This window comes from Sarcophilus harrisii, chromosome 4 (genome assembly GCF_902635505.1).
Source record: "Sarcophilus harrisii chromosome 4, mSarHar1.11, whole genome shotgun sequence".
Taxonomy (NCBI): Eukaryota; Metazoa; Chordata; class Mammalia; order Dasyuromorphia; family Dasyuridae; genus Sarcophilus; species Sarcophilus harrisii.
In genome coordinates this window covers 458,115,022-458,141,208 of record NC_045429.1, presented here as the reverse complement: position 1 = coordinate 458,141,208, position 26,187 = coordinate 458,115,022, and the positions used below count along the sequence as shown (strand labels likewise).

General features: G+C 48.6%; 1 protein-coding gene across 1 annotated transcript; it reads left to right on the top strand.

Annotated features, from left to right (window-relative positions):
- The first annotated feature begins 5,490 nt into the window (after nucleotides 1-5,490).
- Nucleotides 5,491-18,780, top strand: COPS8 (COP9 signalosome subunit 8). The gene is made up of 8 exons (XM_031968248.1): nucleotides 5,491-5,640; nucleotides 7,319-7,394; nucleotides 9,308-9,356; nucleotides 11,476-11,608; nucleotides 13,300-13,407; nucleotides 14,607-14,669; nucleotides 16,097-16,138; nucleotides 17,471-18,780. Coding segments are annotated over exons 2-8 (477 nt in total). The 5' UTR covers nucleotides 5,491-5,640; nucleotides 7,319-7,392; the 3' UTR covers nucleotides 17,551-18,780.
- The last annotated feature ends 7,407 nt before the right edge of the window (nucleotides 18,781-26,187 follow it).

The window sequence follows — 26,187 nt, the reverse complement described above, 5'->3', positions numbered from 1 at the left end:
ACAAAAGACAGCTGGGTGAGAAGAGAAGCTATGCAAAAAAAAAAAAAATGTTCTTTGTCAAGCTCTTGTTCCTTTTAGTTATGGCATTTCTCTACTCCAAAAGAAGTCTGCTTAATATAGACGCATGCTTTAAACTATTCTAATAGAGACAGAGACAGATACTGGATCTCAATTAACTGAGATAGAGAGCCACCATATGAAAAAACTCCTTTCAATGCAGGTCATCACCTTTGTAATTTCTAGTCATTGCTGCCTAGAGCGCTACACAAATTTCCAAAACCGTGGCCAAATCCTTTTCCAGAAAATTAGACCCTAAAGCAATTCTGTCCAGAGGTTTTCTGTCTAAAAAAGACACACACAAAACACCAGAGATCTGTGATTTCACTAATTGAGGAATCAATCCCCTGTCCATTTGATCTCCACAACAGTTTTCTGTCTCACCATTCCAGCACTTAGCATAATGTCAGGCACACAGCCAGTACTCAATAAATGCCTATTGACTTGTTTCCACAGCTTAAATTTACTGATCCAGAACTCAAGGTCTTCCACTATGTAGCTTCATTTCCCAACTCTATCTCAGCCTCTTCCCCTCCGCTCATTCTGTGCTCCATCCTCTTTTAGACAATCTACCAACACTGGCATTTCCCACTTCCAGGCTTTTGGTCATGAAGTTTCCTCTGCTGGAAATATGTCTTCCCTTCTTCCCCTCATGTCCAACTTTCTTTTAAAGTCCAAATCAAGCATCACTTTCTCCAAGATGATGATGATGAAGATGATGACAAAGGTAGCTAATAACGGTTGACAAAGACTCCACATTTATTATCTCCTTGACTTCACAAGCCCATGAGTTATGTCATCATTTTATAGATGAGGCACCAGAAACTTAAAGTATATGCTTGATTTGGCCATGACTACACAGCTTGTGCTAAAGGGGTGGAAGAAACCCAAGTTTTCTGAAGTCCAAGACAAGCCTGAGGGCTTAAAAACTTTCTCTGATTCAGGCTTGGAAGAAAAGTGATGATAAAGAGATTTTTAAGGAGGAGATAGGTCATGCTTTCTCTTTTGAACACGTTAAATTGGAGATGCCTAAGAGGAGATACCCAACTGGCAATCAGAGAGACAGGATTGAGGTTCCCAAGGGATCCTTCCTCGGAAGGTTACTAGTTGTGATATCTTGGGTAAATCATGTAACCTGCTTCAGGAGATAAGACTAACTATGTGCTCCTGCACATAGACTGCAGAGACCATTACTGACCCCATGGGAGATGATGGAATCCCTGGGTGAAGAGGCAACAAAGAGAGAACCAATGTGTGTGTGTGGGGGAGAATACCTCAAGTTCGGTATTCTGAGAGGGCTGAAAATCCAGGTCAGGAGACAGAGAAGGAAATGGCAGAGAGAGCTAGGACACACATTTGATGCTTAACAAATACTTTTTGATTAAATGATCATTGGCACTTTTCTCTGGATTGTGCAAAAAGGCCCCTGGAGCTTCTCCCTCCAGGGGATAGATTTACTGCTCTCAGCATCCTTCCAAAAGAACAAGTTTGTCAACCCCCTTGGAGTTATGTTCACAGGCTGCCAAAAGATGATTTGCAACTTGCTTTTAAAATGCAAACGTAACATTTTCCCCGCAAGGATGGTTCATATTCTTCTCAGGAGGCGGGTCATTTTCTGAAAATTAATTCTGCTTTTCTGCTAAATGAAATCACTTGCATTGCCTGGGGTGCACCTTGGAGATGTCTCCTGCGACGTCCTGCCTCCATAGGCCTGATGTGTCACAGTAGGTCACAGTGGGAAAGTCTCATGCCAAGAGTCAGGAGAGGTCAGATGTACTCTAATATGCCTTGTTTCCATTCATACAAGGTGTAAGAGGTACCAACTCCAACTCAACTGACTCTCAGAAGTCAGGTCCCCAAACAAGACCCCATCTCCCCCAACTGGGGGAAATCCTCTTATGCCATTGGTTTGAGTCCCTAATCCAGCGTGTTCTCCTTCAGTGACTATACCTTGGTTATCATTAATTCATATTCATTAGCTTTGACAAAGTGATGTTTTCTGAGAAAACACACAAAAGCAGAAGTCACAAAGTCTTCATATTCAGGGTGCATCATCCCCTAGACCCCTTTGAATTCTGGGAAGCTGGACCTAAACCTTGAAGTAGGTTCTGCAAAGCTTTGGTCGTCATCAAGTTCACTCTGGAATGTAGCCTAGTTGATGAATGAGTGGCTGAGGCTCCATCTTGGTTCTTTTAACCCACATGTGGGCTGGGTCAACAGGTCACACGGGACCTCCCTCCTCACTGGGCTGGCCACATCTGGCTTGAACTCTAGCTCCCAGACAGCTGGTGGCTTCCACTTGGGACATATAAGGTCACAATCTAGTGTGATTCTCAATCCCCTAAGAGTAGGATAGATCAACTGAGACCCATATTCCTTTGGCCACATTTTGAGCCAAGATCTCTCTCTTTCCACTCAGAGATTTTTCCTCACTTGAACCAACCAGGCAGAGAAAAAGGGTTCAGTCGCCCTTATAGAGGTCCCTTTTATGCAAACCCAGTTCCATTTCAGCAATCAACCAATAATCAGACGATATAGAAAGCTAAGTGGTGCAGTGGATAGAGTGCTGAGCCAGCAGTTAGAAGGACCTGAGTTCAAATCCCACCTCAGTCTCTAACTAATTATGTACCCCTGTTGTCTCAGTTTCCCCATGTGTAAATGAGTTGGAGAAGGAAATGGTAAATCCCCCCAGTATCTTTGCCCAGAAAACCCTAAATGGGGTCACTAAGAGGGACACAACTGAAGCAACTCAGCAATAACAATCAGCCCAGAAATAGCCAGAGATCTCCTTCTGCAGTGGAGACCCTGTCTCTTCATGCTGTATCATCAGATGCTTCCAGAGGCCAGATCTCCAACAGCTCAAGCTCGTAGGGCTCATCTGCCAGGCCCACATTACACTCTCCAGCTGTTCAAAGTTTTGCTTTTCTGGGCAAATTGGCCAAGGTTTGTTTTGAACCTGTTGCCCATGTCCCCAGCCCAGAAGGCTTTTCTGGAGTCCTAAGAGGACCTTAAATGCCACCCCCAGAGCTGGACTACAAGAAGTCAGCCAGTGTCATCCCATAGAATTTTCACTGCACATGTAATAGGTGAAAATCACCAGGGCTCCCAAATAGAGGTATATGGCATCTTGCTACAAAAAACATCATCTCCCACGACGTTAACCAAAGATTCCTACCTACTTAGGACTTAACTGGGGCCTCTCTCAGTGCTAGAAATAGCCCTCCCCAACACAATGGCAATAAAGAAAAGGCATTCAAGACAAAGAAAACCAGCTTCCTGTCTCAGAAGGAAATCTGAGAGCTCCCCACGGAATTTCCCAGATCACACGGAGCTGTCCCAGAAGGGACCTGGGGCCCAGGTCAACCGGTGGTCACCTGGTCCCCCTCAGGTGAGAAATCAGATAGACTTGGGGCTGGCAAAGCAGCCGCCAAACTACTCTGCAAAATTATTTCAAAGAAATGCTTCTGACTTAAAAGGCAATGGTGCTGGAAAACTGACTACCACAGCCTGAACCACCCGGGGGAACCGAGCCCACAAAGCTAAGGTCTCCAAAAGGAAAGCCTATGTGCAGGACACAAGAGTCCTGGTGGTAAATGAATGGGGTCCCCAAGGCAGAGGGAGCCCAGTGGCTGACTGGAGCCAGATCACAACTCGCACCTGTGGTGACAACTAGCTCCAACCTGGGGTTTCCTGGTGGTGAGGAAGGGAAGAGGGTTATATCTGTAATAGGGACGGATTATATCTGTAATGGGGAGGGGGTATATCTGTAATGAGGAGGAGTTACATCTGTAATGAGGAGGGGGTATATCTGTAATGAGGAGGAGTTACATCTGTAATAGGGAGGGGTTATATCTGTAATGGGGAGGGATTATATCTGTAATGGGGAAGGGTTATATCTGTAATAGGGAGAGTCTACATCTGTAATGGGGAGGGGTTATATCTGCAATGGGGGAGGAATTACATCTGTAATGGGGAAGGGTTATATCTGTAGTGGGGAGGGTTACAAGTGTAATGGGAGAGGGGTTACATCTGTAATGGGAGAGGGGTTACATCTGTAATGGGGAGGGGTTACATCTGTAATGGGGAGGGGTTACATCTGTAATGGGGAGGGGTTACATCTGTAATGGGGAGGGGTTACATCTGTAATGGGGAGGGGTTACATCTGTAATGGGGAGGGTTACAACTGTAATGGGAGAGGGGTTACATCTGTAACGGGGAGGGGTTACATCTGTAATGGGGAGGGGTCACATCTGTAATGGGGAGGAGTTACATCTGTAATGGGGGAGGGGTTACATCTGTAATGGGGAGGGGTTACAACTGTAATGGGAGAGGGGTTACATCTGTAACGGGGAGGGGTTACATCTGTAATGGGGAGGGGTCACATCTGTAATGGGAGGAGTTACATCTGCAATGGGGGAGGGGTTACATCTGTAATGGGGAGGGGCTACATCTGTAATGGGAGGATTACATCTGTAATGGGGAGGGCTACATCTGTAATGGGGAGGGTTACATCTGTAATGGGGAGGGGCTACATCTGTAATGGGGAGGGGTTACATCTGTAATGGGGAGGGGTCACATCTGTAATGGGGAGGGGTTACATCTGTAATGGAGAAGGAGGGGTTACATATATTTTGGGGGCAGGGGTTACATCTGTAATGGGGGAGGAGTTACATCTGTAATGGGGAGGGGTTACATCTGTAATGGGAGGGGGGTAATATCTATAATGGGGAGGGGTTACATCTGTAATGGGGAGGGGTTACATGTGTAATGGGGGAGGGGTCACATCTGTAATGGGAGGAGTTACATCTGTAATGGGGGAGGGGCTACATCTGTAATGGGGAGGGGTCACATCTGTAATGGAGGAGGAGGGGTTACATATATTTTGGGGGCAGGGGTTCCGTCTGTTATGGGGAGAGCTCCACGTCCGGTGCTGGGAGGGCTCTTGGAAAGCGGGACGCGCTGCTGCACCTGTGAGCTGCGTGAGACCTTGGACAGTTCAGCTCTCTGAGCCTCAGTTTCCTCACCTGCGACATGGGCCACACCGGCCATCCGCGGCCAGCTCCGGGCCTCAGGTCCCCGTCGGCTCTGGCCGGCCGCGGTTCTGCGGGCAGAAGGGGGTGAGGGCCGGCGGGCGGAGGCCTGAGGGGCTGGGGTGCGGGACCCGGGCGCCACTTGGCCGCACCCTCACCTCCGCCTTCCCTTCCACCGCGGGTGGCGTTCTGCAGAGCCTCGAGATCTCCGAGCAGAGCGGCTCACGCACGCCGCCCGGCGGGCGGAGCTCCGCAGAGGGAGCCGGAAGTCGCACGTCTGCGCATGCGGGGGAAGAGCCGGAAGTGGGGGCGTGGCCGGGGAAGGGCTGGGCGCCGGGAGCGCGTCATTCTCGGCGCGACGCCGCCCGAGGGAGCCTGGACTCAGTGGCCGGCTGTGAGCTCCGGGGCCCGGCCTGAGGCGGCGGCGGCGGCGGCGGCGGCTGAGGAGGAGGCCCAGGCCCAGAGCAGGCGGGGAAGATGCCCGTGGCAGTGATGGCGGACAACGCCACCTTCAGCTTCAAAAAGCTGCTGGATCAGTGCGAGAACCAGGAGCCGGGCCTTGGGGGCCGGCGCGGAGGGGCGTCGGGGAGGCGCGCCCGGTCTCGTGGCGGGGGCGCGGGGGGGAGGGGCGGCAAAGGCGGGCCCCGCGGGGAGGGGGGGGGCCCCCGGGGCCGGCAGGTGGGAGGGCCACCCAGCAAAGAGTCCGAGGTGAGCCAGGGACCGCCCTGGCCTTGCCGATGGGGAAGCCCAAAGGGAGGCCCCGCCTGGCTCCCCCGCGCCCCGCCTCGGGCCGGGCCCCCACCTGCCTGTGGGCCGGGTCTCTTTGTTAAAGGAGCATTTGTCCTCCTCCCACGGGATGCGGGGTCCTGAGGCGGTGGAGACGGAAGTGAGCCGCCTCAGGCCGCAGGAGCCGCTGGGGCAGAGCCGGGATGGGAGAACCCTGCCGCCCCCCCAGCATTGGTTAGGCCCTTGCTGTATGCCAGGCGCTGGGCCCAGAGCTTGCTATGCAGCCTGTGCATCCATTAGGCACCTGCTGTGGGCCGGGCAGCTGCTGATAGAGAGGAAGGGGCTCTCTTGTGGGGGCGGGGCTGGGAGAGCCTGAATGCGGCCCTGGGCCTGGACTAGGGCAGCTCTGAGAGACTGGGGTGCCCTGGTGTGGGAGGGGAAGCAGTAGGTGCCTAATGAATGCTCGTCACCCCTGTAAAGGGGCCGGTGGGGGGGCAGATCGGGGCTTGAGGAGGGCGGCTCCTGCCACACTGGACTCCCCGTCATTCCTGCCCCAGCGACCCCCTCCTCTGCTGCCGCTAGTGCAGACTGGGTCCCCGGGCTTGGCCCCTCGGCTCCCCTCGATGGCTCGTGTCAGAATGTCTCCGTGACCGGCCAGTGGGGCCTCCCCACGCCCCTAATTCAAGCCACCCAGGGGGCCCCAGGAGTCTGGCCCGGCGCGGTGAATCCTGGTCTGCGTTTCCATGGTGACGTTATGAGGAGGGTCCCTCGGGTTTCAGGGGGAAGGGGAATAAGCACTTAGAGAGCGCTTCCTGTGTGCCGGCCGGGGCTCGGCACCTTACAGACGCTTGGCAGGTACGGATGGGGGCAAGTGAAGGGTCGCCCAGCCAGGCAGGACCAGCAGCTTGGGGGAGGCTGCTCCTCTGATTCCCTCGGTTTGGGGAGCCCCTTCCCCTCCCACCAGTCAGGGCCCCGAGGCCACGTCTGAAGGAAGCAGGGCATGGGGTGGCAGAGCGGGCCCCCAGGGAGCCTGGGAAAAGCCCCCCCCAAGGCAGCACGGGCAAAGCTTCTGTTCTTTGGCTTCACAAATCCTGTTGAAATTCTCTGCTGTTTCACACCGGCACCAGGTCCCATTTTGCTTAGAACAGGCTCATTTTTAGTAATGTCTGTTTAATGCTTTTGGTCAAAGTATCGCACAAAGGGGCTGCACCTGGGGCTTTGTGGGTGGAGGGAACTCCCAGAGGAGGAAAGGCCTTCCCCAGGCATCCGGAAGCTTCTCCGCCCATCAATAGGTTCCCGGGCCCGGCGCACCTCAGTGGCAGGACTTGCACCCAGGCCCCGGCGCACCTCAGTGGCAGGACTTGCACCCAGGCCCCGGCGCACCTCAGTGGCAGGACTTGCACCCAGGCCCCGGCGCACCTCAGTGGCAGGACTTGCACCCTGGCCTTGGTGCTCCCTGGCCGCTCCCCCGGTGCCCTTTGGCGTCTCATCTGTGCGTGTTGTTTTCTAGGCTCCCGGCGGCATCGCCACGCCCCCCGTCTACGGGCAGCTGCTCGCTCTGTACTTGCTGCACAATGACATGTAAGTGTCCGCATCTGGCTGACCGCGGCCAGGCTCGGACTGCGCCTTCTGGACGGTCTTTGGGCTTGGAGCAGGCGGTGTTCAGGCCGGTGGGTCCCGGCACATCACAGAGGGCTGTTCTGGGGACCCAGATCTACCTAGGAGGAGGCAGGCCATGGTGGGGGGCTTGAATCTGGGATGGCCGTTCCAGACTCTCCTCCCATCCTGGGGGCCGGACAGTGGAGCGAGAAGGGCTCTGTCGCCTCTGTTTGTCCCGTCCTCTGGTCACCTGTTCCAGCCTCCCTTGGGCTCCTGGGCTGGGTCAGACAGGCTGGCTGCTCAGCCCTCTCCTTCCTTAGATTACCTTGTAGTTACCTCCCTGTTTGCTGTCTTGGGTCTCTTCTCCTCAAGCCCCACCCGCCCCCCCAAAAACTCCATTCACTCCCCAGGACAAGGCCACTGCCCTGTCTTTGTCTTTGAGCCCCCCCCACCCTGTATACAGCAGGGGTTTAATAATGAACACTTGTTGAACAGAACTGAATTGAAGGAATTAGAAAAAAGTTCAAGGGCAATGCCAAGTCAGCATTTGTAGCGTGGAACTGGCTCCCACTCTTTAAATGAGAAGAAATAAGATTGATCCCCGCCTCCGCCAGAGGAAGCCTCGCCTCTCAGATGGGCGCTGAAGGCAGTTCTAGAGTCAGAGCGTCCCCCGCTGAGGGACAGAAGCGCACCGGACAGCGCTGCTCCCTCAGAGAGCCGTGGCCAGATTACGGCATGGTTAGGAAATGTTTGACCAGACAGAGAAAAGGGCAAAACCCAGATACTGTGAATTTGTGGTTTTCTAGGTCAGGCTGTGGCCTGCAGGGATCCCACTGGTCTCATCCTTGGGTTGGCCCCAATGGGGAAAGGACATGGTCCCCACAGGGCATCCCTGCCCTCCTGCAGCTCCCACAGCCATCCCCAGAGCAGCCCCAGCATTATTGTCATGCTTGTGTGGCCCCCAGACATAATCTGTCTTGTACTTTACCTGTGGATATCGCTTTCACTTTAATTCGTACTTTAAGTTCTTGAATGGAGTCACACTTTGTGCTTCACAGTGCTAAGCAGACAGCATACGTGGAGCACAGTCGTTAAACTAGATGAAATCAAGTTGAAATTGTTCCCAGAATGGGTTTAAAATATGATTCTAGTTATAAAGTTGATTTATGTCTAACTTTTTAAAGAGCATGTCATTTTCTGGAGAGAGACTTTGTGTTTGAAGTTAAATGTAATCCACGTTGTGATTATGTTTAGATTCTGAAACTGATAAGAAAGAAAAATAATTTAGATGTTCAGAAACTAAGATAGAAGTTCCATTTTTATTCTTAACCTGCAACTAAGCCTCTTGAGAAGTCCTGAAATTTCCTTTAAATTGCTTTTTGAACAACTTTGGCAGCATCAAGTATTACTTCGTTCCAAAAGGGAAAGACAGTTTGGTCTAGGGCAACAGCTGCCTTAGATTAGGTAGAATATGCTTGCCACATGGTCCTAAGGAAATTGAGGCACATTGGGAATATCGAGGGCCATGTGTGGAGAGCCAGTGCCTCGAGCATTCTGGGACCCTCGCTGTGCGGACAACGAGGTGGGGGCAGATCTTCCCCACATAATCTGGTCTGCAGTGAGCATCAGTGCAAATTCATTTACATTGCTAATGGATTTTCTCCTGATGAAAAAAGTGCAGTTGACTTTTCCAGCTGGGATACTGCCTCTCTCCCCCCTCACCCATGCATGTGCACACACACACAGGCCCAAGTGAATCCTAGAGTGGGATTAGACAGAACTTGCCACGGGGAATTTAAATGTTTTGTAAAAAACATTCTGTAGCTCTAAGACATCGTGCCTCATGAAGCAAATTGTAATTGATTTTTTTTTTTCCCTTTGGGGATACAAATTAGGAATAATGCCCGATATCTCTGGAAAAGAATTCCTCCTGCTATAAAATCGGTAAGTAATCTCTAGGTATGTTTACTCCTTTGTGAAGTTATTATGCTTTAAATATATTTAATAAGACTGTAGTAATAGTAATTGCTCAGTTCACCCAGATTGTACTTAACTTCCCAAATTCTCTTTTCCTTGTCTTGTGCCTTATATTTCCTTTAAGTGGTTTACAAATGCAGAAGTTGGTTGAACTTTCATGGTTAGAATCTGTGTCCCTGAGAAGCATTTGAATGATACTTGTTTGGTGTGGTAATCAGTGTTCCACGGAGGCTGAGGGCCCAGTGGGTACAGCGCTGGGCCTGGAGTCATACTTAGTAGCTGTGTGGCCGGGCAAGTCACTTTACCTCTACTTGCCTCAGTAACCTCAGTTGCAAAATGGGGGAAATGTATCTGCCTTTCAGTATTGTTGTGAGCATCAAGTGAGATAATATTTGTAAAGTACTTAATGGGGCACTTGGCACATAGTAGGTACTATACAAATACTTAGTCCTTTTTTCCCTCCCTTCCATATGAAAATTTTGTTTGGGTTGTGTGCTTTCAAAGAAACGAGCAGGCTGCAAGGCGGTACAGTGGATAGAGCGCCAGCCCTGGCCTCATGCACTTAATACTTCCTAGCTGTGTGACCCTAGGCAAGTCACCTAAACCCAATTGCCTTAGCAAAATAAATAAATGAATAAATAGAAGTTTTAAAAAAAGAAATGAGCTGGGGCAGCTAGGTGGCGCAGTAGAGCACCAGCCCTGAAGTCAGGAGGATCTGAGTAAAAATGTGGCCTCAGACACTTAACACTGCTTAGCTGAGCAAGTCACTTAACCCCAGTTGCCTCAGCAAAAAAAAAAAAAGAAAGAAAGAAAAAGAAATGAGCTATGTCATGACATATTTTTCAGTATTTCAATATTTCCTGTTGCAACCGTCCTGTCACAAGCCCTAGGACAAACTTAGCAGCTCAAATAAATAAGAGAGTGACTTGTGAAATGGTGGTTACCTGATAGGCACAAAAACTTATTTTAATCACTTCCTGAGTTAGCTCCAAATCCCTTCCCGGCCGCCATATCCTTGATTCTCCTAGATTACATCAGCAGAGCATAAGGTAGCGTGACAATCCCAGCCACAAGAGGTCATCTCCTCCAACTTGTGCACAAGGTACACTTGGAAGTCCTCTCAACCAGTCATTTTCTCCAAAGATGCTGGAAAAACTTGGGTGATAGTCCTGGTGTGGTCTGTCATTGGAGCACCAGCCTGCTCTGCTCCGGCGAGCTTGTCTACAGAAGCCCTGTATGGGAGGGGGATAGGCCAGGCTCTGGTCACTGTCTGGCTTTGGCAGGCTGTGGGGGCACCCTCAGTGGGAGCTTCCCCGCCAGTGACATCAGAAGTCCTTGAGGTTTTACAAAGGGCTTTATAGAACGACTGAAGGAGTCAGGGAATTCTGCTCCGCAGTTCCTGTTGCCACATAATCTGAGTTTAGGATCTCGTGCCTCCCTGCGCTTAAAGAGTCTGGGTTCTGTAGTGACAGAAGATGTCTGGATATTAGAAAAACATTTTCTTCCATTATCTCTAACATTGGTTTTCCTTCCAAGGCTCAGTCTTGAAATACAGGAGTGACTTTCTTGGGTTTTTAGAAGGCCAAGTTGTGCTTATATATTAATCGTAATTTTTTAAAACTCTAGAGTAACAGTTAAGCACATTTGAGGATGGAAATGTTTCAGATTCTGCTCATTGATTTTGAACTAGAAAATGTTCCAGCCAAATAAGGAATGAAACAGGAGGCCCCAGGGCCCCACAGAGCCCCAGTCCTCCCTCCTAGTGTGGCCCAAACCATATTAAAATGTCGTTGGGAAATATTAAGCAAATAAACAGAATGACAATTAAACATGGCCAATTTTTAAAAACCAAGTCAAGAGTTGGCACACTGGGATCCTGAGTCCGGTGTAGTAGCCCGTTTCTGTTTGAGTTGGATGCTACGACCACGTGGGCACGTCGGTAGATCCTGCATGTGAGGCTCAGAGTCATTCTTTCTTTATCAATTTTTGTCCATCATTGTTCTAGTTCTCTCTGAAGCACAGGACGCTGGGAGGTGGGTGAAATGAAAATGTTCAAGCACAGTGAAGGTCTCTCTGTTTATTGCAGGCAAATTCTGAACTTGGGGGGATCTGGTCAGTGGGACAGCGAATCTGGCAGAGGGATTTCCCAGGCATCTACACGACCATCAGCTCACACCAGTGGTCAGAGACCATTCAGCCCATCATGGAGGCACTCAGAGGTAGGGTTGGACTTTTGCTGAAGAGCCAAGTTCGTGTTCATTTTGCTCCTCACTTTTCTTCAGGTTTAGATCTGTCAGCAGGGTGAGGGAAGGTGGGTCTTCAAAGAAGACCCTTTCCAAAGTGACTCAGCGTTGGATCCACAGCACAGGCCACAGGCTTGGGGTTTGACACAAAGGGCCCGCTCGGTGGTTGTGTTTTTTCTATAAGAGAACCAATTTTTACAGGTGTGGCTGCATAGACTTTGGAGACCAGGGCTTGTCAAAGGATCTGTTAGAGCAGGGGCCATTTTGCCAGATGAGCCAGAGATGTTGCAGGCAGGCTGAAGGTCACTCAGCTGGCCAAGGTCAGAGTGTTGCATTGAGCTGTTTGAAAAGGGAAGATGGAGCTTGATATTCACCCTGATACTGGCCACTGGCCACTGTGGCCACACTGCCCTCTTTGGTTCGGCCTCTGGTTTTCTGACCCCTGGAGGCCGCCTTCATTCGCAGCTTGGATTCTCAGCTGCCTTGGCTCCTTAGGCAACAGCCATCCCACCCTCTCGAGGTGGGCCTTTTCCCCCCCCTGGGCTTGTCCAGACCCTCTGCTTTCTTTCCCCTCCCCTTGTCATGGCTCATCTATTCTGTCTGTCAAGAGAACTGCTACATTTAGTCCCTGCCCCAACTTCTTCCCAGGAATCCCATCCCCTCCTGGGAGTCTTGTCCCTGCTGGGGAAGTCCCAGCTCCTGGATAGGGTGAGGGCAGGAAAAAGAGGGACCAGAAAGAGGTCATGTGACTCAGCCTGATCTGCCCTCTGTGCCCCCTGCCTAGAGGACTCCCCCTGCTCCCCTTTGCTTCTCTGCAGCAGGGCCTTGCAAAACTGACACCCTGGCACGCGAGAATCTGGTCTGGCACCATGGCCTGGGGAAGCCTGGCTCAGACTTTTCTCAGAGAGCTACCCGGCAGCTATCCCTCAGCCCCCACCCACAAAATGGCACTGGAGCGAGCCGCCTCTCTCTGAGTGGGGCATGACCCAGGCTAGTTGAGGAAACCAGATCTGTGCTCTTTGGGCTGCTTCTGGTGGCATAGGTGAGGGGCCGTGAGAAGCCCCCTCTGACCCTCTGTGTGGTCCAGAGTGTCCAGGAGGCCATGGAGCTCCCAGGTTCAGGGAGAACATGTGGATTGTGGCACAGGTGGAGCCGCCGCATCCCCAGAGAGAGCATGGGGACTGGATGTGCCACTGCCTTGGTAGTGGTTTGTTTGTTATTTTTCTTTCTCATGGTTTTTCCCCTTTTGATCTGATTTTTCTTGCGCAATGTGACAAAAGTGGAAATATGTTTAGAAGAACTGCATGTATTTAGTGTGCATCAATCAGATTGCTGTCTTGGGGAGGGGGAAGGGGAGGGATTTGTGTTCCAATTGACCGCTGACAACTTTGTATGTATTTGGAAAAATAAAACATTATTTAAAAAAGAAGAAAAATTACCCACCTGGATCTTTGTGAAAATATTTTTTCTTTCCATATTAGCTTTCTTATCATCTCCAGTAAGTTTTCAAGAGAGATGTGACATTGTAAACTCACGCGGAAGCACACAACCCCATGGACCCCAAGAACAGACAACTTTTGGGGGGCAGGGAGTTTTTAGACCCTTATTGCTGTATCTTGCCAAGGAAGGCTGTACAGGATGAACCCTCTTTGTTCCCCACTTACTAGATGCCACGAGAAGAAGAGCCTTTGCACTGGTTTCTCAGGCGTACACCTCGATCATTGCCGATGATTTCGCAGCATTTGTCGGACTTCCTGTAGAAGAAGCCGTGAAAGGTAGTTTGTCTTGCCGTTCTCGGGTTATTTTGGGAAGCCAGAAGTCGCGCCAGGCATTCTGAATTCACATTTTGGAGCTTCCCCTTGTCATGCTGCTATTCATAGGGGGCAGTTCCAGCGATCTAAAGGCCGGCCTGTGGAGGTGCCCTCTCCCCATCAGCCCCCACGATCCCAGCTCCATCTCATCCTGTCATTTTCTCCTGTGCCTTCAGGCCAGCCTTCTCTCTGTCACTTTTTCCACCACATGGCTTTCCTTTCCTCCTTCCAAGGGCATTTATCCCCAGGGAGACAGGGTACCCTTTAGGGCCTCCTCAGCATCTCACAGCATGTGGGACTTGTGCCCAGAAGCCTGGGACATGTAGCTTCTCTATAATAGAAGTAAGGCCTGGGCCTGGAGCCACCGCTTTGTGGGGCCTCTGACCCAGGCCAGACAAGAGTGCCAGCTAATGGTCACAGGCAGGATTGTCGGGGGGCCTCCCTGCATTCGGGGTGACTGCTTTTGTCTTGTTAGTGAGAAGCTTCTGGAGATGGAGACGTTGAAGCCCAAAAACTTACTGTTTTTTTTCCCTAAAAGAAAGAATTTTTAGCACAGCAGTTTGCCATGTCATCCTTGGCATTAAAAAAATCAGTGTAAATTGTTGGAATGGAATGATCCGCCATCATTTGTTTCCTTAATGTGATAGGCCTGCGGGTCCCTCTTAACTCTGAGAGGATGATGGAGGGCATTGTTGCCCTTAGCACACGGTTGTTTTTTCATGGTTTTACTTTTTGTGGAGGCCGTTTTCATAATTGTGCTTTCTACCCTCTAGAAAATCCTTTGGGTGTCGGTCTTCTCATCTGTAAAGTGGGGGTGATGATGTCCCGTACCTGAGGGCGGTCGTGGGAGTCGTGGGAATGAGAAAATAGACAGACCTGGTGTTCTTAAAGCGCCACATAAATAATAGCTGCTGCTGTCGCCATCTTTAAATGAGCGTCGCGGGGCCAGGGCTCTGCTCGTGCACCCCCTGAAAGTCGCCTCTAACAAATAAGCGGCGGCCGCCAAGTCCCAGCAGGGGCCGGGGGTGGGCTTGGGCACCCCTCCCTCGGGGAGTCGTGGGCGTTGGGCCGGGTCCTGGGGGGAGGGGAGGGGGGGGCGCTGCTCCTTCCTGGCCGGGTCATGGCCCTTCTCAGCTCTTACGGTTGTTCCTGGTTTGTCGCAGGTGTCTTAGAGCAAGGATGGCAAGCCGACTCCACCACGAGAATGGTGATGCCCAAGAAGCCCGGTAGGTGGCGCTGCGGCTCCACGGCCCAGCCTCGGCCTCCATTTACAGGCCTCCGCCGGGGCTGCTCTGCTTACAAAATGGACGGGATTCAAGTCATGGCTCTAAAACAGGCCGGAGGCGGGGGCAGGAGCGGAGGCTCCTTCCCCAGGGGCGGGGCGGGCTCCCTGAGTCAGGTCTGGAGCCCCAGGAAGCACGGACAGCTCTTTGTGGCAGAGGAGCAGGAGACCCGGCCCCTGGGGTGCAGAGACCCCCTCATTTTGTGCCTTGGCCTGGGGGGGGTCGAGCACAAGAGCAACTCTGGGAGTCTCCGATTTATTGGGGCTGGGCCCGGGCCGAGGTTCTCAGAGCAGAGTCATTGCCGCAGGACTTCCTGCCTGGGGGCTCTCCATGCACATGCTCTGCCCTGTCCCTGCCTCACTCGGGGCTTGATGAGGGACTTGTGTGAGAAACTCGTCCCATTCCTGGGCAGACGACGGCACTGACCCCCGAGTCAGAGCCTTCCCAGCGGGGCTGATGCCATGGACGTTTGTGGTAGGAGGAAAGCATGGACCATCAGGGGCACACCCAGGGGAGAGTCTAGGGCAGGAAGAAGGTCTATATGCGAGAAAGTGCAGCTCTGGATCATGAGTGTGAACTTGTGCCAAATCTGCCCAAGCCTTACCACTCACTGGCCATTGCTGCCCGTGGGGGTGCTCAGACATCCGCTCCTTCACTAGCCTTCCCTCTGGTTTGGAGTCAGGGTGAGTTCCGCTTCGTGTCCTGAACGAGAGAACCTTAAACTCTGCAGAAGCCACCGGTTTTATGGACAAAAAAGGCTTTGTTCAGTAAGTGTGAGAGAGGCTGGCGAGAGGCAGCACAGTTTGGACAAAGCGCAAGCATTCCCCCATTCTCTTGCTGGCTGGCCACTGGTGGACGAATCGGTGTCACCTTGGAAGGCGACCTCTTGGGGAAGGGCCATGGGCCTGTACTTGGACCTGGGCCGTCTCAACATTTTTACCAACAACTTAGATTAAAAGTGCTGATGAATGCTAAATGAAGGTGCAAATGTCACAAAGATGGCAGAATGTTAAAAGCTGGAGTGATAGGCTAAATTGGGACAAATAGAATAAGAAATGTAACCTCTTGCCCCATGTCAGTTTTACAAGTTTGTGGTGATTTCCCCAGATGCGCTGTCTCTGAAAATTATGGTCACTTTACTAGACTGTCCCTTCCTCCATGTCATCAGGTAGTTCTGGTAGCCCCGCAATCTCATGGGACCAGGGGCTGCGGAGGCAGACTGTCCTGGCCGGGGGTCCTTTCTGGTCCACCAGGGGCTCTGCCTTTCGTGGCTCCACATGATGATCCATTGAAAAGACATGCTTCTTTTCTGTGTGTTTATGGTTTTTGTATGAAAAATATTGAATACTTTTGCTTTTTCTTACCTGCAGGTTCCCTGGACGTTTCCTTTAACAGATTTATTCCTTTATCAGGTTCGTAGTTTCCATAGATTTGTGACTTTTTTTATTGTTCAGTTACTTTCAGTCATGTCTTTCAGTCAGTGACCCTTTTGGAGGTTTATTTGGGCAGAGATGCTGGAGGGCTTTTGCCATTTCCTGTCTCATTTGACAGATAGAGAAACTGAGGCAAGCAGGGTACGGTGACTTGCTTAGGGTCATCCAGCCAATAAGTGGCTGAGACCAGAGCTGGTCTTCCTGACTTCTCATTACCGTAGCACCTCACTGCCCCGTGGATTGCTGGCACAGACTCAGTCGTAGCCTTGTAGTCTTTGTTATTGAATATTATTAAGCACCACATTCTGGTGGTTGTCAGACGGACTGCGATTCCTCTTCCCTGATTGGGGCTGTCTTGTTTGACTTCATGATTGAGCTCTTTATGACCATAGGATTCTGAATTGGGGCAGATGAAGGTTCCAGTATTTTCTTAGAGAATCCCCTTGGTCTGACATGGTAGTTTAACAGGGTGCAGGGACCAAGACTTACCCTTAATGGAGCAGTGACCAATTTTTTTTTTGGGGGGGGAGAGGCGGGGGGCTTGCAGACTGCAGCTGCAAGGCAGTTGGGGTTAAGTGACTTGCCCAGGGTCACACAGCTAGTAAGTGTTAAATGTGTAAGATCAGATTTGAACTCAGGGCTCCTGACTTCAGGGCTGGTGCTCTAGTCACGGTGCCATCAAGCTGCCCTGCAGTGATGATTGTGGACTTGACCATGTTGGCGGAGGGGTGATCATGAGACTTAGGGTGGTGAGGGTACAGGGTGGGCCTGAGGCTTCTGGAGTCTCTTGCAGCGCCTTGAGGGTCCTTGCTCTGCCCCTTGTATGTAGGCCTCCTGTTGGCATTGAAGTGGCAGAGTATTTGGGGATATGCTGTCCTCCCACCTGGCTTCTGGGCTGTTTTGACAAAGCGCTCAGAAGGAAAGGATGGAAGGAGCCTATTTAGGGCTTTTCATTCCCATTGTGGCTGCTTCGGGAGTGACCAGGAGCTGTCCTTCCAATCAACTACATCTTTTTTCCTTCTAGATTTTTCCCCTGTTCAATGAAAGGGGAATTAAAAAAGAAAAATTTTTTGGAAACCCAACGATTCAATCCTTTTCTTATTTATTGTTCACTGAATCACAGATTATAGTCTAAAGACTGACTGGATTCAGTTATCCTTAGATTTTTGACTTGACCCTCAGAAGCTTCCCAGTGACCATGAAATCCCAGTCCTAAGAAATCCATTTTTTGAAGTTGGCCTGAAAGTCTGACTGCTATCTCGTCGTCCCTCGGGTCATATTTACATCTGCTCTTTTTGTTTTTGTAAACAGAGCCTGCTCCAGTTCCGCCGATCCCCAATGAGCAACAGTTAGCCAGATTGACCGACTACGTGGCTTTTCTTGAAAACTGATTCTTCATCTTTTCTGTTCAAGATCAAACTTGGGAATCCTGTGTACTGAGCAATCCAGAAAAGCGACTTTTTCATTGTGTTCTGTTGGATGAAACAACCTGACATTCTTTATTAGAACATGGGATAAAATACATGTCAGATACGTATTTTTTGGTCCTTAAACATTGTGCTGAATTCACCATTGAATGGCTTCTTAGTCCCATAATATTTATTAATTTGGAGTACAACAGTATTATGTGGTTAGGCCTTATTCTGTAGTGATTCCTGATACCCGGCTCCATTACTGGTTTTTAAATGCAGTGGTTGGCAAAGACAATTATCTCCCTATATTAGCAAACTAGCTTAGTAAATCTTAGCTCTTTTCTGCTGACTTTTCAGTGTGCCCACTGCTGGCAGTGAGAAATATGTCACAAGAGAGGGGACAGAGACCTGACAGACATCTTGGAGAAGAAGGGAGAACACTGGGTATGAGGGTCCGGTTCAATCAGATCCAGCTGCAAAAGGAAGGACAATGAGAAGTCCAAAAGTTGATCCCCAGGTGGGGGGATGCCGCCACCTCTTAGACCCTTCCTGAAGGAGAAGCCTCTTTGTGCCTCGGCCCCTTTCTAGTCCTCAACCTTAGCGAGAGCTTCTTGGTTAGAATCTTGGCCTCTGGGGTCTTGCTTTTAGGTGTTGCCCTTTGGGCTCCTCTTGTGGCTGAGGTCTAGAGGGAAAGGCAGACCTGTCTTTGCCTAATTGGCTGGTCGAGGAAGACCTGTTAGGAAGCTCCTTAAGAAAGAGATTGCATTACAGAGGGGATCTAGGCCACACTATTGAGCTCCGAGAACGATGCTCCTGAAATTCTGAAGTTTCAAGTTGGCTCCTTACTTGGAAGGACTCAACTTCCATTTATAATCCTATTTAAAAAGAGAATTTCACAAATTTATGCCGATTGGATAGTGCGTTTTAATAAGTGCTTTTATTGGGCGGTTTCATTCATGAGACTGGGAGATTCTGATATTTGTAGTAAGATTTCCTTCAGCGCACTGTACTACTGTACATTTTTTGAAAACTTTAGTTGTTTTTCAAAGGGTCCTGAATTGTGCACTGTTATTTTAAAAGTCAATTCCACATGAGTGACAATTAATCTCATAGGATATTTATTTGAACCCATTGAAGTCCTGGAGCTTTTTCTAAGTGTTGAAGGAAATGTAATTTCAGTGACATTAAATATGTTTACACTAAACCTTTCTGGATGTCTATTTTGGGTTTTTGAAGAGTGGTCAGAGCTATAACTAAAAATGAAATTTTCGTTCTGCAGCTCAGTTAAGCAGGAAGGTAAAATAGGACAGAATCTGGCCTGGAGGAGCAGCTTGGATTTTATGAAGGTGGTACTGTGGGAAGAGTTGGTTGGGTGGTTTTCCAGAAGCCTAGGATACTTTCCAGAGTGCCCTCAGGTTTTAGAAAAAGGCTTGGTCACAACCGGCATGGTCTTGATGTATTTTTAAAATAATTTGCCCTTTTGATGAAAAGGCCCAAGCAGGGATTGATTGTCATGGGTGAGAAAATCCTGGTCGGTTGACTTTTTAAAAGTCTTTTAAATAGGCAATAACCTTGTAAAAATTGTAGAAACAGTGACCGCTCACGTTTACCTGTGCACACTTACTGTCTGCTGTGGGCCGGGCCTTGTGTGGAGTCCTTTACAGTTGTCTCATTGGATCCTCTAATAGCCACGAGAGGGAGGCGCTGCCTGTCTCCTACAGAGGAGGAAGAAGCTTCAGTCGGGGCAGATGGTTACATGTGCCACCTTCTGCCAGCCCAGGCGGGAGCCTGCCATGGGCACCAAGCATCCCAGCGGGACATAATGGTCCAATCAAGAAGCTGCAGAACACTGGATGGGCAAGGGCCCTGTGAGGTCATGCCCCAGGTGGGCTACTGTGGGCAGTTTCCTCAGAATCTCCTGCAAGACCAGCTCCTCATGATCTCTACTCCCCACTTCCTCTCTTTGACTTCCAGGCCTTCCCTGCCAAAAGCAGTCCTTTTACTCACCTCTTAGCCATCACCTTCCCCTTCATAGCCATTGCAGCCCCCTCTCCCCTGCCTACCCCCTCTGCACGTGCCCTTGTTAGGGCTATCTCAGCTCCACCCCTCCTTGCCATGTCTGCAAGCAGGAAACTAAGCCTTTGGAATTCTGACGTCTCCCTCTCTTCTCAGGACCCCGTAAACTCGGCATCCTTGGTCTAGAATTAGTCCTTGAGGGGGCTGTTAGTGACTGTAATCAGTCTAAGACAAGACAGCAAAAAGTCCATCCTGATTCAAACAGCAGGCGGACCCCAGGGTCCCCTCCCTGGCTTTGGACGTGGAGCCTCATTTTGCTCTAGTCTTATGTCTCTTCTTGGAAAGCAACAGTGAGAAGTAACCACCATGTTGGAAAAGCGAATTTCGAGTTTGTCTCTGTGACCAAACAAATGTGCTTAATTATTGGAGAGAACATCTTTGTGGGTCATTGGGAGGCCTGTTAAAGAATCTGAAAAGAAAAAGAATCTGTGCAGCAGGTGAATGTGGAAGTAAGGGCCAGTTCTTTGAATCTTTCAGTTCCCAGAAAACCATCTGCAACATGGCCACCTTTTTCCTAATGCCCATTGACTCCCCAAACTGCCCCAGGCCTCCATGGACAAGTTAATGGACTGTTCTGGGAAGCAGTTTGGAATTATGGGACAAAAGTATCTGTAACCTGTGGCCCAGAGATTCCGTGCTGAGTATAAGCTGAGAGAGGGTTCGGTATCGGTGGCAGCAAATAAATGGAAATGTGGGGAGCAGAAGTCATGGTACATCAACGTCATGGGATATTTCTGGGCTATAAGAAATGATGAGGGCAGATCCAGAGAAGCTCAAGAGACTCCAATGAGCTGAAGCAAAATGTGGGAAACCAACCCAAGAAAATGAGAAAACCGCACCACAACTTAAACAGCAGGAACACTGACGACAAAAGAAATGACTAATGGCAATGACAACTGGGAACAAGACCAGTAACAATAGCTCACATTTTGGATAGGTCTGCTGTGTGCCTGGAACTGTGCTGACCAATTTACAGTCCCAAGTCACAACAACCCTACTAGGAAGGGGCAATTAGGATTTCCAAGTTGCACATGAGGAAACTGAGGCAAACAGTAGTTCAGTCACACCAGCATCACACAGCTAGTAATGAGGCTGGATTTGCATGCAGGTCTTCTAGCACACTACCTACTGTGCCACCGAGAGGGAAACTGCCCAAGAAGAGCCTCCATTACCAGCTTTTGTGCTAGGGCCACGTCCTGAAGGACAGCTACCATTTTCTGAGAGCACACCTATGAATTTTGTTTTCTAATGTATTTCAGAACACTTCTCCATTAATTTTGAGACCCTTGTCTTCCAACAACAAAACCAGCCTCTGCTTACAGCGGATCTCTGGGAGCCGTGATCCAAGAGAGCAGCAAACCCCCCCAAATATGTCCAGCAGCGGGCTGTGACGGGAGACCCAGCATGGGCCGGGCACTCTGCCAAGCAGGGCGGGCAGAGACGGTCCGAGCGCTGCCTCCTGGTCCCAGGCACACACAGACAAAGGAGAGAGAAAGGAGAGATGGAGAGACACAAAGAGGGAGAGACAGATAAAAGGAGAAGCAAAATCAGAGACAGGAGAAATGGAGAAACATAAAGAGGCAAAACTGCAGAGACATGACAGCATGAGACACAGAGACAGGGACAGATGGAGAGAGAAGAGAGAACATGAGAGATACAGGAAGAGACACAGATGGAGAGAGGAGAGGCAAAATTGCAGAGACACATAAGTGAGAGACAGAGGAGACAGATAGCCAGGGAGACATAGAATCGGAGACAGAAAAAGGCAGAGACCAGAGTTGGGGGATGGAGGGAGGAAGGAGCAGTGCCTGGACAGCCAAGACAGGATGGGAACAGGCTTCTTAGTCTCAGGATTTCAGACAGCAGTAGGGCCAAGGCTACTTATCCCGTGACTGCATTTCCCTCCTGCTAGAAGACATTCTCCTGCAGCCCTGACCTGTGTGACTCCCAAGGGAGCCAGGAGCCTCAGCCCTCCAAGGGCCACCAGCTTTCATGCATGAAGGTTCCGGCCCAAAAGAATGAGAACCTCCCTAGGGGGTGCTGGGACCTGGGTGCCACTGACATGGATTATGCCCTCGATGCCCCTGCCTCTCTTTTTTCTGTCTGCCAGAATCTTAACCATCCTTCAAGGCCCCTCCTGTAGGAAGCCAGCCCAGTCCCCACAATCTCCTCTTGGAGAATCCTTCGGTGTTCCTCACTTCCCTGCCCCACCCCCAGCTTTAGGTTCCCCAAGGGGAGGGGGCTCCACTCTCATGCATTCTGCAGAGCACTTTGTGCAGCAGAAGCTCAGGGTCATTGAGCCAATGGATGGACAGGGTGCCCATGGGCTCAAAATCCAGCATCCCATTCCATACATCCAGAGTCGGTGGCTGACTGGTTATTTTCCCAAATGTCTTTTCCTTCTTTTCGTTTTTCTTCCCTCTCCAGATTTTCCCACTGGGCTTCAGCAGCTTTGTTCCTCCACCCCCGTGGGTCCCTTTTTCCTATTGGTGAGTTGTTTCCAGAGTCCCCCCTCTGAGGAAGGTCCCAGACCAGCCCTTCATTTCCCCACTTTGCCCCTGTGCCCCAGGTGGGTACCTTTCCTCTCCCCATCTTAACAACTGCCTTTTTGTGTTTTTGTCCCCCAGTTAGAATGTAAACTCCTTTAGGTAAAGGATTCCCTTTTGTGCTTGTATTTAAACCCCCAGAATTTACATAGTTCTCAGTATATAGTGTTTAATATGTGCTTGTTGCTTTAAAAAAAAAAGTTAATGAACTTGAGATCAGGAAGACCTGAGTTCACATTCTATTTCTCATACTTAAAAAGTGTTACCTTGCAGAAGTCAACCTGAGGACTGTGAGAAAGCAATGATCAGAATTTACATCTTACGTCTAAAAGGGATTTCCTAAGGGATCACAGGCCCTTGACTCGGGCATAAATCATGTTTTGCTTCATTTTAAAGCTCTTAATTCTGTTACTCTTAGTTCTCTTAGTTCTGTTAGCTCTTAATTCTGTAACTCAAATTTTTTAGAAAATTAATGATAGAATTACTTATAATTTCCATGATAAAATGCATATAACACCCCCTTCTGCTCTGAGCACAAGATGGGAGAATGATAGGATAAGTTACTAGTTGACATTTTATTTGAAGTGGGAAATGTGGTACCTGAAATGTTTCCAAATCAAGCAATTCCTTTGCTGATTTTCATGATGAAATGCCAGTGAGCTAGGCTTTTCAGATTAAAAAATAGTAAAGAACTCGAGAAAGAACAGAAAGTTACTTCACGGGACTCGAGGGATAAAGAAATGTATTTGAAATCTTAATGATTTCCGTTCTTGGCCATGTGGCTTTCCTACCTGCCTGCTAACGGCAATTTCCCCCCAAATGGTGGTCAGGTCATTGGTGGCTGGGTCTTGCCCAAGACCATCACCGAGTCTTTGTGATGATGTGTGCAAACTTGGTGGCAACTACTAGTTAAATCGTTTGTGATCGTGCTCTCACCTGTGAGGAGCATGTGCCCCTCTGGGCTTCCTCGTGGTGTTATGGCCATTTCTGCATCATGCATCGGGTTCTTCCCAGGAGGAATACCCTGAGCTGCTGATGGCGGTATATAGACTGATAAGCGAAAAGGGGTGAGGTGTATCAGGGTTTATCGATTATAGAACAGGCTCCTTTAGGAGGGTCTAGGGCACCGCCAAGTCCTTTGAGTTTTAAGCAGTGGCTAGTAGTTCTCTGGTGATTAATTTTGTTATTTAATTACCTTGGTTTACGGCTAAGCATAGTGGGGTCTCTAATCCCAGTTTGTGCCTTAGCTTTAGTGTCTTCAGCATGGGTAAAGTCACGTAAGTTGTGTATTTTAATATCAACTAGGGCGTATTACAGCGCAGTTGAGCTTTAACTTTATTTGGTAGGTTGTATGCTTAAACACCCTTTACGCCATTCTTCTGTTAATTTGGGTTAATCATATGACCGCGGTGGCTGGCACGAGATTTACCAACCCTTTTTATTATGATTTAGTCAAACTTTCGTTTATAGCTCAGTGTTAGTCACTGCTGTAACCCGTGGGGGTGTGGTTAAACAAGGTGTCATGGGCTACTTTTGTAAATGTCCCTGATACCAGCTCCTTTAAACTCTATGAAAATTAAAAGGGCATACTCACCGGGTTGCGGAAACTTGCATGTGTAGGTCTAATAAAAATTAACAGTAAGGCCAGGACCAAACCTTTGTGCTTGTGGAACTGATTAAAGCCCATCTAAGCATTTTCAGTGCTTTGCTTTGTGTTAAGCTACACAAACAGTAAATCAGAAATCTATCAGAATCTATCAAAATCTAACAAAATATATCAAAATTTATCAAAATTTTTGATAAATTTAAGTTTGTACACTATGTCAGAATTGAATTTATTTTGCAAATTTTTTTTTCCCATGAAGAAAATTTTAAGATTTGGGTTGGAAAGCAGGCATATGCTTAGTTTATAGGGCAGTTAGGTGTTTATTATAATATCCTATAATAGTTGAAGTTTAATAGTGAGTGGCTGTTTGTGGGTTTGAGTTAGACTTAGTTGCTGCTTGCATGTGTTTTAGTACCTATTTCTCTGTGGTATTTAATTACCATACTAAAGGCCTATCATCCGGTTTTGGGGTTTGATGGAAGCAATAAAATTTAGTAACGGGGGTAGGGGAGTTTAGTGGTAAGAAACTATTATAAATACTGTTTGTTCTTGTTTTAGCCCTAGAGAAGGTACTGCCCATGCGTGGAGTACATCCTCTGATGAGATTAACATTAGAATTGGAAGTTCTATAGGAAGAACTACTTGATTGTCAACCTCTAGTAGTCGTAATTGTCCAGGGGTTAAGTCTTGGGTTGGTACTATATATGAGTGGAATGATAAATCTTAGTAGTCAGTGTATTCGTAGCTTCAGTACCATTGATGGCCCATGGCCTTGACTGTAAGATAAGGGTTGAAAATTTCATCTATTATATAGAGAATACAGAGGGAAGGGAGGGCGATTAGAACTAGGATGACTGCTAGTATAATTGTTCAAATAGTTTCGACTTCTTGGGCATCTATAGTACTGGTGTGTATTAGTTTTGTTGTAAGCATTAGAATTAGCACATAAAGTACTAAGAGCTAATTAAGAAGACGATTATGAATGTGTGGTCATGGAAATATATGAGTTCTTCTATGATGGGGGAGGTAGCATCTTGAAAGCCCAACTGTATAGGATATGGCATGATAAGATATACAGGGCTTAAACCTATAATTTAACTATGGCAAAGTTATGTAATGGTTGTTACTAATAGCTTTTGGAGAAAGTCATAATGGTTATGGGGTTGACTTGAAATCAACTTTTTGGGGGTTCGATTCCTTCCTTTCTTGTTCGTTTAAGCTTTAATGAAAACTAGTTGTTCGAATGTGTGATATGGTGGAGGGCAACCATAGAGTCGCTCGATATTAGTAGTAGTTAGTTCTATGGAAGAAACTTCTCGTTTGGATGCAAAAGCCTCTCAGATAATGAACAGTATTAGGATGACAGCTGTGAGAGAGATGAAGGAGCCAATTGAAGATAGTACATTTCATGCTGTGTAAGCGTCTGGGTAGTCTGAGTATCATCGAGGTATGCCTGAAAGTCCTAGGAAGTGCTGTGGGAAAAAGGTTATATTGACGCCTACGAATATAATGGAGAAGTGGATTTTTGCCCACATGTCATTTAGTGTATAGCCTGTGAAGAGTGGGAATCAGTGGACGAAACCTCCTATAATTGCAAAGACGGCACCTATAGATAGGACGTAATGGAAGTGAGCTACTACATAATATGTGTCGTGAAGAACAATATCTAGGGATGAGTTGGCTAGCACGATTCCTGTTAAACCTCTGATTGTAAAGAGGAAAATGAAACCTAAGGCTCATAGTATTGCTGGAGATCATTTAATATTACCTCCGTGAAGTGTGGCGAGTCAGCTAAATACTTTAACGCCTGTAGGGATTGCAATAATTATTGTGGCTGATGTGAAATATGCTCGTGTATCAACATCTAGCCCAACAGTAAACATGTGGTGTGCTCATACAATGAAGCCTAGGAAGCCAATAGATATTATTGCTCAGACTATTCCCATGTAGCCGAAAGGTTCTTTTTTACCTGCATAGTATGTGACAATATGAGAAATAATCCCGAATCCTGGTAGAATTAGAATATATACTTCAGGGTAGCCAAAAATCAAAATAAATGTTGGTATAGAATTGGGTCGCCTCCGCCAGCAGGGTCGAAAAAAGTTGTATTGAGATTACAGTCTGTTAAGAGTATCGTGTTGCCGGCCGCTAGTACTGGCAGTGATAGAAGAAGTAGCACTGCTGTGATTATCACAGATCAAACAAATAGCGGTGTTTGATATTGGGATATTGCAGGGGATTTTATGTTGATGATTTGTTGTGATAAAGTTAATAGCCCCCAAGATAGATTAAATCCCTGCTAGGTGGAGTGAGAAAATAGCTATATCTATGGATGTTCCTGCATGGGCGAGGTTGCCTGCTAGAGGGGGGTAAACTGTTCATCCTGTT